The 11743-nt window shown below is 39.8% G+C and overlaps 1 protein-coding gene across 6 annotated transcripts in view; it reads left to right on the forward strand.

Annotated features, from left to right (window-relative positions):
• Positions 1-11743, forward strand: part of ARFGEF3 (ARFGEF family member 3) — an 89476-nt gene that overhangs the window by 59032 nt on the left and 18701 nt on the right. For all 6 annotated transcript variants that reach the window (XM_084512610.1, XM_084512611.1, XM_084512612.1 and 3 more), the window contains 9 exons: positions 110-260; positions 814-1128; positions 2547-2680; positions 4053-4198; positions 5734-5913; positions 6632-6776; positions 7815-7937; positions 8222-8319; positions 9880-10024. In XM_084512610.1, coding sequence (XP_084368736.1) covers positions 110-260; positions 814-1128; positions 2547-2680; positions 4053-4198; positions 5734-5913; positions 6632-6776; positions 7815-7937; positions 8222-8319; positions 9880-10024 — 1437 coding nt within the window. The remainder of the gene's footprint in view (positions 1-109; positions 261-813; positions 1129-2546; positions 2681-4052; positions 4199-5733; positions 5914-6631; positions 6777-7814; positions 7938-8221; positions 8320-9879; positions 10025-11743) is intronic.

The raw sequence follows: 11743 nt of genomic DNA on the forward strand, positions 1-11743 counted from the left end.
ATTTTTTTGTAGCTTTCAGACTGTATGCATTTACCTCCACCATACATCCAAACAAATGTTTGTTGAAAAGCTGAATAAGGTAACGTTCTTTTTATTTTTCATGCTGCAGTGAAACAGAAAGTGGAGCAGAAACTGGAGCAGATGGGGAAAGTGCAGGGAGTCTGCCTACACACTGCTCATGTTTTGTGTATGGATGCAGTCCTTAACGTGGGCCTGGAGATGGGAAGCCATAATCAGGACTGCTGGCCTCATGTGTTCAGGTACTCAGCAGCTTTCCCAAAAGAAACCGAATTTATACCATGTTGCCTGAAAGTACCAGAATGAGATTAAAGACTTTACATACTCTGGTAGTCTTCTGTATAACAAGTATCAGAGTGAATTAACTGTTATTATCTGTAAGAGAAAAGACACTTCTTTTCACCACTGCTTAGAGATGAAATCAATGCTTAGAAACTTCAAATCAATGTTTAGAAATTTCAGCATTACCAGAAAACTGTTGCAGACCCAGGAACTCAAAAGGCCTTTCAGGCTCCTCAGCTAAGCTGTTTGCTGTTGAGAAGCATGGGAGGCCAAAGAAAGACAGAGAAGAGAAGACAAGTTACTATTAGACTATAAGTAACCATAAGTTACTTATTAGACTATAAGAAGACAAGTTACCTATGGTTGTATTGGGTCTGGCTGAGAGCTTCACTTACACTCTCCTTCTGGAGTACAGATCCAAGCATTTCTTCAGCGAGCCCTCTGATTTTAGGGATACAAGAGTTGATGTTCTGGGGTGTTTATCCATCTTTTCCTTCTCCTGCTTGTTCACAGGGTGTGTGAGTACATCAGCACGCTGGAGCACACCCACTTCAGCGATGGTGCTTCCCAGCCCTCCCTTACCATCACCCAGTCACAGCAGGCACCTGGAGGCCTGCAACCAGACTCGGAGCTGGGGGAGTCCCCCCAGGAACTGACGCCTGAGCAAGAGACCACCCTCAGCAGCAATCCTGTTATTCAGCCGGTTTCCATCCAGGAGCTCATCAAGGAGAGCAGTAAGGGCAGAGCTTTCGACTTCCGTGGGGGCAGCCTGCTGTGTGGGACCAGTGCTGCCAAGGCTGTTCTCACACTCTCCACACAAGCTGATAGGTAAAAGCATGACTAGAGTCCATGTTCACAGGACAGGATGAAATAGACCTTTCTGTGGTGCAGTGGGGCCTGATTTTTATGTCTGCTGCAGCTACTTGTTTCAGTTGAGTTTCACAAGAGAGCTACGTGCGTGTCATTACCAGCAGTTCCTAAAATACCTGCCTTTCTGCACCTCTGCTGTACCTGCCCTGCTTTGTGGAAGCACTGGGCTGAGTATGTCCGTGCATACACAACAGTGAATATGCCATGTAAATCACATGCATCCTGGGAGTAGAAGATTTATTGCTGGCATGTACATTCATCTATTGTCTTTGCTCCTTAGAGCAGACAAAAATGTAGTTGTCAGTTAGGAATGTCAAGACAATGTGAACAGCTTGTCAGCCTGCCCCAAGGTGCTGCAGGAGGGAAAGCTGCCATGCATGGTCACAGACTGGCTAGGTTAAATGTCCCTACAGCACAGTCTGCAGACTGATGTGTCACAGACTTTTTTCTTGCTATTTCTGCCATTTATTTGTCAGCCAAGGATACAGTTGAAAACTTCCTGGTTTTGCTTGATTCTAATATCCTTTTGTGTCAGCTATCTAGCTGTTTGATTCTGTGCATGGACGGTACCTTTTATTCACTAAGCTCACGATTCCAGCCTCATTCCAAGGATTAAATAACAGCAGTACTATAATTTTAGGACACAGGTTTGTTCCTTCAATGCAGACATCATTAGGACTCAATGCCTAGTTTCCCAGGACAATAGAAATTTCTTCATGAAAAGCAGCAGCAGGAAATTGTACTTCTGGCTGTACCACGTGAATTTGTTTGTGATCTCTGTGGAAACCTACCTCCTATCTAAGCAAAATTTCACTGCTTTAAAGGGTACATATTTTAACTCTTAAATCGTAAATGCTCATTGCAGCTGAAAATAACAACTGTTTATATTCCTAAATAGCAATTCAGATACAGCCACTTTAAGTTTAAGACTTAAATTAATTTGTTTTCATGTAAGGGGCTTTTCAGATGGAACAAACTGCGGCAACTCTAAAGTCACTGAAGCTATGGTGATGTTAACTGTGAGGACTGAGCATATTCTCAATTTTCTGAATCACTGTTCGCAAACTGCTTATGGCAGATAAAGTAATGGGGAGCTGGTGATTCTTTGAAAAAGTGACTTTTTGTTTTAGTGCTGCAGTTGGATATTGGAAAGGTTCTGGTTGGTCCTATGGCACTCTGCTTCCCACTCTCCAATTAATATTTCGGTATCAAAGTCTTTCTGTAGCACAATATAAATAAAGAAACCCCTTATAAACCAATGTTTTGCCAGAGGCAACACACTGAAGCTATTGACACATAAGGGTTTTCCTCTTATATGCACATTTAAGTCTCTGTATCATGAATTTTTCAATTGGTTTCTGTTCTTTTTGTCACAGGCTCTTTGAAGATGCTGTTGACAAGTTAAACTTGATGGCACTGGCAGGCTTTCTTTACCAGCTCAAGAAGGCTTCTCAGGCCCAGCTTTTCCATTCAGTCACAGATACAGTTGATTACTCTCTAGCAATGCCAGGTAAATTGCCTAAAGATCCCTTTCAGTGTTCTGTGTTTCTTGTACAACTGTACTGCTTGCAGGATTTGCTTTGTATTCCTACAGTTTTGATTTTTCCAAGTTACATTTCAAGGTATAAATAAAACAGTGTTTAGTAAGATTTCTCTGTAGGAATCTTTAGAAGAGGTTGAGAATTTTTTTTTGGACAGGGACTACATCCACACTTGACATTCATTTGGTTATTGGACTTTGGGGCATTAATTATTCACCAATATTTAATCACAGCTCCATTTTCGAACCAGATCTGGTAAGGAAACTCAGGGTGAATGTAGAGCTAAGACAGTGGATTTAGCTTAAATATTTGACACTCGGGATAACCTTAGATGTCTTCATAAAATAAATGATAGCAAACAAAGCACACAACTGAAGAATGTGAAAAATTGTCTTGCTTGCTCTTCCCCAGAAAAGTGGAGCATATACCTTACAGTACAAAGCGTGTAAAATGTTGTCAGTTCTGTGGCAGACATGGATTTTATCTTGTGTATGTCTCCACTTTAATTGTTTTCCCCTCTCCCTGAGATACTATCTGTCATTATCTCAATGTGAAACATAATTTTTCATTTTTTTGTTCTGTCTTGTCTCCAGGCCTCAACACTGATCACTTTCTTTAATAAATAGTAACTGTGTATGTCACTTTAATAAATAGTGACTTATATGTAGCAGTAAATCAACAGTAGTTAGTAATAATGCTATTAAAATAAGACAGAGCAATTAATTGCACATACATCTTTTTATTAAAAGTGTTGTGCCCATATTTTAATGAGACAATGAAGTGTGTTTCCAAATGTTGTAAGAGGAAAGGAAAATGAATCCTTTTCAATAGAAAATAAAGTGTATTAGTGGCTCACAAGCAGATGATCGTTTTCTCAAATTCTCTGCTTCACATCCTTTGCTTGGCAAGAAATACAAAAGACAAGCCAAAGCTAAATAATCTGCAGTCTGTGTTCTTTCCTGTAGATGTCACTAAAGGTTTTTGCAACTACTGTTTTGGTTCTCTGTATCAATTGTTTAACACCTTGCTTAATTTGTCTGCACTTACCTGTACTGGACATCATAACAGAATTATAATGCATTAGCTTCCCACTTATTTATGTCTTAAAAGTGCTCCCCAAAAAATTCATCACTTAAATAAAAATGAAGTGATTTTAGTACATTGTTCTTAAAGCTTGGGTCGGTCCATATCTTGTTCTTTTACCTACACAGGGATAACTAGGATTTCTTTCTAGCTGAGTTGTATTAATTTCTAACCAGATTTAAATTCCTCTTTAGACATCCAGAGATAGAGGAACAGCTGTTTGTTAGCTTCCATTTATTTGCTTTTACTTCCTTGTAGGTGAAGTAAAATCTACCCAGGACAGGAGAAGCGCACTTCACTTGTTTCGTCTTGGTGATGCCATGCTCAGAATCGTAAGGAGTAAATCCCGTCCACTGCTCCACCTCATGCGCTGCTGGAGCCTGGTGGCACCTCACCTGGTGGAGGTAGGAGTGGGGGAGAAAATGGGAATGGGTGCAAGAGATGGCAGAGCTGAAACAGATGGAGAAGGCTCGATAGCTCTTAAAATGTATATTAACCTTCAACATTATGTCCAATTTTGTCTCAGTCCTGTTGCAGTATTGTATATACTGTGTCATCTTGTCATACTGCCACGAGGATTGTACTTCTAAATAACTAACTGAAATGGCTAGGTCTAGGGACAGCACATTGGATTTTTGTTATGTGATACTTCTTGTTTGTCTGTGGTGAAAAACTGAAACCACCCGAAGAGGTTACAAGCAAGTTCTCCATCTATTTTCTGAGTCAAGGCTTGCATCGTTACAAGTCTGTCTATAAAAGGATGCATAAAAAGCCCATATAAAGACAGCACAACTGAGAAGATTGTTAAATTTTTTTTCCTCTTATTCTTTGTGTACTCTGGTCAGTGGCATGCCAGTAGCAGCCACATAATCCGTTTCCTCAACCAAACTTTCTGTCTTATTTGGTGAAATGCTGGTGCATTGACTTCTCAGAGCTTTTTGATTTATATCATTGATATTAATAAATGTGCAGTACTTGTTTGCTGTTAGTGAGGCACCTGGTATCATGTGCCTAGGTGTGTTGAAAGGTTAAGATGAGCAAGCAATTCAGTAAATTGCCATAGCGCTTAATTTCATTGACTCAAGAAAATGTGTGGAGCATCTTACAACAGAGTTCAGACGTTGGGGAATCTCAGTGGAATACCTCTAAGTGAAGTAGAAATTACAGATAGTAATTTTGTTGTACGCTTTAACAGCCCTTTATCCTGAAAATTTAAGTCTCACTTGTCTTTGGATGCCAGCTTGAGACCATTTTAAATACTCTCCATGTTTTCAGCACTTTTAAGCCTTTCAATATCCCAAACCAGTTTATACTCCTCAAATCATTTCCATGTTTTTCAAAGGCAGAGGTGGTCAATCTTTGTGGCTGACTTCAGTGAAGATGAGGGCATTACTGGGCAGGAGCAACATCGGGGAAAGGAATTCAGTATAACCTGCATGGTGGGTCAAAATAGAGCAACTTTAAGTCCAGATTCACTGGTACTTATTTTTTTCACAGCCCTTCCAAAGTGAGCAGGTTCTCTTCACTTTCAGTTTTCATAAGTAGCCAAATAAAAAGTGGCATTGATCATGCATATTTCAATTACGGTGTGTATATGCAGAAACTACTTTTATGAAGGGAAAAAATGGTCACATAGTAGAAACAAAAGACAGCACTTAACATGAGATCTGTTCTGTGGGTTTTATTGTTTATTTTTAGCCTCTGTGCTTCTTGAATTTTCATCAAACCTTCAGGCATCTGTAGGATCCCAGGCAGCTCAGATTCTCAGTCATCTGTTTCCATAGCAGTCCTTTTTCATTGCAGTGGGGTCCCCAGTCACATTAATGGTGAAGCTATCTTCAGGGTTCAGCAACATGAAATGCTTGCCTCCCTTAAAATTGTCTTACTAAAAGCAATTTTTTTGTTTGAGCGAAGTCTTACACTCATGTTCTCCCTGCAGGCTGCCTGTCATAAGGAGAGACACGTGTCTCGGAAGGCTGTCTCCTTCATCCACGACATCCTCACTGAAGTGCTGACAGACTGGAGTGAACCTTCTCATTTTCACTTTAACGAGTCGCTTTTCCGCCCCTTTGAGCGTATCATGCAGCTAGAGCTGTGTGACGAGGATGTTCAGGACCAGGCAAGTCAGCCCTGATTAGTGTATCTGTATCTAACCCACCGTGCCCATAAGAAGAATGGTCTCCATAGCGCACTTGGTCTGTGGGTTCCTTTCCCAAATTTCTTTTAAATGGTGTCCCCAAATTATCTTAAAGGAATCAGAAGGACTCTGCCGACCTGTGGTAGAGTACAGGTATCTTTCTGTACGGGAAAAGAGCACTGACATGTTACTCTAGTTCTGCGTAACCTACTGTTTGTGGGTTTTTTGTTTGTTTGTTTGTTTTGTTTTATTTTTCTGCAAAGCAGTTGCTGAGTGGTGTCTATGAGGCCCTGTTCTTCATTTTGGTCTTCCCTCAGAAACAGACCCAAAGGCGATATTCACACCTACCACAGTATTTCTTTTCCTGAGATTCTTGCATAACAGATATTAATTAGAACAGTGCCTTCAAAGAATGGTTACGCAGAGTCGCAGAAGCACTGTGTTTTCAGAACTCTACACCTGGTCACTTACCTGTTTTTTTGTTAGACCAGTTCTTCAGTAGAAGTACACCTGCTTTTAAAGTGATTAAATACATTTTTCTATTATATACCTAAGATAATAGCCTAGATTTTCAAATCTAGATAAAACAGAGTGAATTCAAGATGGGTTTAAAGCTATCCTTATTCCTTCTGCGGGTCCAGCTATGTATCAGTTCCGTTTTTTGGTTTTATTCTTTCAACCTTTCCTACTCTGTCTGCAGGTGGTCACCTCTATAGGTGAGTTGGTGGAAATGTGTTCTACCCAGATCCAGTCAGGATGGAGACCTCTGTTCAGTGCCCTGGAAACAGTTCACAGCGGCAATAAGTCAGAGGTTAAAGAATACCTTGTAGGAGAATACTCTATGGGTAAGGACTTACTGCACTGACTGTGCATTTTATTTGTATGTGCTTTTATTTCACTACTTTATTCCTTGGGGACATAGCAAATAACTCGGTATGTTTTAAATGCCCCACCTGAACAGATGTTCTGAAACAGTACAGCTCACAATGTAGCGGTGGTGCTGTAATACTCTAAGACAGTAGTGAAGTATCTGGTTTATTAGTTGGGCTGGGAGGGAAAGCAGAGGTAATGTTGTTTTTATCTCTTAGATTCTGGCAGATGAGTAGAATGAGAAAAACATGCTTCAAGCCTGTTAGAACATTTTTGAGCAAAACGGTAGTGCAGGAGTACCAAGCATGGCTGGGCCCTCATCACTGCAGGGCTTGGGCAGGGAAGCATAGTGCATATAGCCACCATTTCTTATGTGGACGGTTTTTCTTACTATGACATGGTGCTTGTACACATCAAGGTCAGTTAGTGTGATAGTCCAGGCAGGTGCTTGTCCAAGCACTTAACCACAGGGATTCACATTACTAGTATAGAAGTATACAGCGAACTCTAGTAGTAGTGACTGATATGATTTGTCTCCTAAATTTTGTCTTTCAGATCGGTTACGATCAATGGCAAAATGCAAGTGTACATAGCTTCTGAAGATTGATAAACTACTTAGGAAAAACAAGGGTATTTTGTATCAGAATAGTCAGAATAGTTTTCCCTGAGGGTGCTGTCATCTTGACAGTTATATTGAGGACTGAACCACAAACCTCCACTAAACAGAACTGTTAGCTACTCACCTGAGTTCAAGAGCTTAAACCTTTCCTTGCTATTTGTGCAGTGGTAAGCTGCAGTGATAAGACAAGGCAGTCTGTATTACTTTCTGTATAGGGTTACACAAATTGCCTCAGGAGCAAGAGAAGAAAGCATATTAGGTTTTACTTCTAGAGCATTTCTGTCTCTGCCCAGAATAGAAGATATTCTACAGATTCAATTAAATTGTTGAGAAACTGTGGGAACATCACCTTTATGGGGGATGGGGGTAAGGTCTCATCTTGTTATTTCCACAGGGAAACGCCAGGCCCCGGTGTTTGATGTCTTTGAAGCATTTCTAAACACAGACAGCATCCAGGTCTTTGCTAATGCCGCCACCAGTTATATTATGTGCCTTATGAAGTTTGTGAAAGGACTGGGTAAATATTCTTACTTTCCTTTTATTCTGTTAAGCCATAGTACGTCAGATTCTGCAGAAGCTGAGAATCTTATTACATAATGCAGAGTGTGGTAGGGAGGAGAGAGGCAGTGAAGAAGTTGAGTCCAGAATGCTGCCTTGATCATTAGAATTTGACACTTTTCACTGAACTGTGGCATTGACTTTTTTTTTCCTTCTGTGAAATGCAAAACTTCTAATGAGCAGTCAACTGGAACTTTGTTTCTCTTCTTCTGTCCCTCCCAATGCTGCCTTTGCCATCCTCAGGGGAAGTAGATTGTAAGGAGATGGGTGACTGTGTGCCAGGATCAGCATCTACAGACTTGTGCCTTCCCGCGCTTGATTACCTCAGGAGATGTTCTCAGGTATGCTGAATAATGTTATACAGGAAACAGTCCTTACCTCCAGGCTTTGCATCAGTATCAAAAATCAGATAATTTGCATGAACACCACAGAATTTGTTATAAATCCAGCAGTAATAGGGTGCACTGCCAGATAGAGTGGCAATCTGAACAAGTGTCGTGCATTCTAGGCCAGCTAAACAGTGGGAAAACAGAGGAGGTAACAGCACTCAGAAACAAGGAGCACCTGGGAAAATGTGAACATTTAAAACCCAGTAGCAACACATCCAAAGCTACATTAATTCTTGTTTAAACAGTTACTGTAAACAGAATTTAAAATAAAGGAGAAAAAGTCAATTAAAGTTCTCAGATCTTAAGAAGAGTGACAAGTTATACCCTCCTAGAACACAGCAGCAGCTTATCTGTACCATGAAAATACATCTGAAGCTCTGGGCAAATCTCTAACAATTAGAAAATTGGCATCTTCCCTGTATTCTCCATGCAGGTAGCACAGATTACTGTCCAGGGTTATTAGGATGTTTTTGTGTGATTTTTATGGTGTTGTTTGTATTTCTGTAGTACTTGCAGGTCTTTGTGTTGGACCCAGGGCATCTTTTTTCTAGGTATAATAAACACTTAGCAAAGGACATTGCAATAGCTGAAATGACTTACTATCTAAATTCAGTGATAACAGGTGTATTCAGTACACTGACTGGCAGAAAAAGAAAGAATAAGGCAGCTCAGTCTAATAAACACTCGCCTCAAAAAAAAATACTGAATATAGTGTGTATATCTAATGTATGTTCTACCTATACGTTATGTGCATCACATCACATCCTTACAAACCCCAGTCCACTGCGAGGCAGAAACATTTTCTCCATTTTAAAATAAAGCATTTATGGCATTTTTGTCTTGCTATACATTTTAACTATCCAGTAGAAGAAAAAATGGATTGATTAAAAAGAAAGCCTGTTTGTATATTGCAGAAAAATGGTTTACTTTAGAAAGTCCCATGAAATAAAACTCTGGTAAGCATCCCAGCTTACCAAACTTGTAAGTATTAACTTCCTCTATTACCGTAATTCTGCAAATTTTATATTTGCTGTGTAATGGAAGCTCTGCAGTAGACCAGTACAGGTGCTTTTATCAGTATTTATGTAGCCCTTCAGAGCTCCAAAGTACTCTGTGTACAGTTAATGGAGCTTCCCAGGACATAGGTGCAATTGGTAAGTAGTAGCATTTGTCTTCCACAAATGAGGAAGGAGCACACACCCTTCCCCAAAAAATGTTCTTTAAATTAATTTTCTCCTTCTCTTCCCCCCCTGCACCCCAACCCCTTTCTTGTCAATAGTCAGAAGGTCACTGAGTTCACGCTGTGTTTTAAATTTACACTGTTGCTGGGTGATCAGAGCAGATGTTGGTACTATGCTGCTTTCATAAATTTAATTTTATTTCATTTCATTTTCATTTCATTTCATCTTATTTTATTATCTGTGCAGTATGTGACAGCCTTTGCACACCTTCCTGTATATATTTTTCTCTCTAATGTATTTTTTCTCTCTCTTTTTTTTTTTTTTTCTCCAGTTGTTAGCCAAAATCTATAAAATGCCCCTGAAACCTATCTTCCTCAGTGGCCGGCTTGTTAATTTGCCCCGACGAGTGCAGGAACAATCAGCCAGCAGTGAGGATGGTATTGAGTGCATCCTTTCTGACTTTGATGACGACACTGGTAAGTGCACTGAAAGCAGTAAATGAGGAATGAATCGATTGCTTCCTCCACACGTCACCATAAATTTTGCCAGCTGCCAAAAGCAAAAAGGGAAGGGAAAAGCTTTTCATAGCTTGCCTCTGTTGTCTACACACACACACAAACCCACACACACACAGCTTGGAACTTGTCAACACCCTTATGTTAAAAGACACAGCTTATATATGAGAAAAATACAGCCTGTCTCTTGGGACAAGGTAATAACACTGTAATTAATTTAATAATATTTTAATTGTCCTGACATTCATAAGACAAACTATATATATTTCCAAGAGCTAACATAAGAATACCTTCTGGACCACAATTTCATTAAAGGAGTGAAACCTTTTAAGGTTGGTATTGGCAGTCCTGCCTTTAAAAAAAAAAAATTATCAGTGTTGAGTTAAAGTTTGGAAAGATAAAAAATACTTGCTTAAATATGTTCCCAAACTTATGTCCTGTGGTCTATTGAACCAAATGATGTATTTCTAAAATCTATAAAGAGCACTATGACCTCCAGAAAAAAACAAGCAGCATTTCACCTCCTGATTATCAGTGTTGCTCATGTGAGTTGTGGATTAACCAGGTGAACCTCAGAACAAGATGTGTGTGGAGCCAAGCAGTAGAGGAATGCAGACTTTGTGCTTCTGGACCTGTGATGGCCCTTTGAAGCAGTACAGTCACTTTTGAACCTCTGAATTACAGAGCTGTTCAGATCCAAATAACTCTGAAAAATCAGCTCCAACCATTTAGAAAACTTGGCTGACTCCAATGCCTTTAATTTAGGTGCCTCAGCAGCCGTTCTTGGTACCTCCTTTTATTTAGGCTTTTTCATCACATGGATTATGCTGTTCTACTGCTGCCCTTGATAAAGAAAACCTTTTTTTTTGCTCTCTGAAAAAGCAAACCACAAGTCCTCATTAAAAAAAAAAAAAAGAAAGAAAGAAAGAAAGAAAGAAAGAAAGAAAGAAAGAAAGAAAGAAAGAAAGAAAGAAAGAAAGAAAGAAACACTTGGACTTTCTTTTTTCTATGTTTTTTTGAGTTTTAATTTGTCTCTGGAAATTTTAGGATGTTTACCTGGGATGTGGGAAACCCAAAGCACTGAATTCTCTGCTTTGAGTCAGGCTTGGAACTTAATCTAGGGTTTCCCCACCTCAGGTGAGCACTACTCACCTACTGTTATGAAGTGGCTCTGCCTGTCACTGCGTTGCTTGCTGTGATTAGAAATGCCACCCTGCAGCAGGGAAGCCTTCTGATCTGGTTCTTATCAAAACTAACCACTGAAACTTTCACCCAATTTTTATTTAGCTGGCAATGGTATTAAAAGAACACTAGGAAAATTGACTTTACAAAGACAAAAGACCATGCTTCACCTGGTACTCAAGTCCCAAAAGTCAGTACCAAGAAGGAACAAAACATTTTAGCCTACTTTGCTGCATGGTAGTGCAGTGTGTTTTCATGCTGTCTTTGATTCCATGACAAACTCCTCGAGTTTATTTCTAAACAAGGATATTTCTCAGTTCTTCCAGATTTGAAGACAGCCAGACTTAGCGCTGAGTGAGTTGTGCTGTTTCCTTGTTTAGAAAGATCATTAAATAAATCTGTATGGTTCTGGACAATGTCACCACACATACTGAATGTACCCCGAGAAAGCTGTGTGAATAAATGACCGATCAATGCAGTAACTGAGGAAGGATCCCA

This window comes from Aythya ferina (genome assembly GCF_964211825.1).
Source record: "Aythya ferina genome assembly, chromosome: 3".
NCBI classification, from domain to species: Eukaryota; Metazoa; Chordata; class Aves; order Anseriformes; family Anatidae; genus Aythya; species Aythya ferina.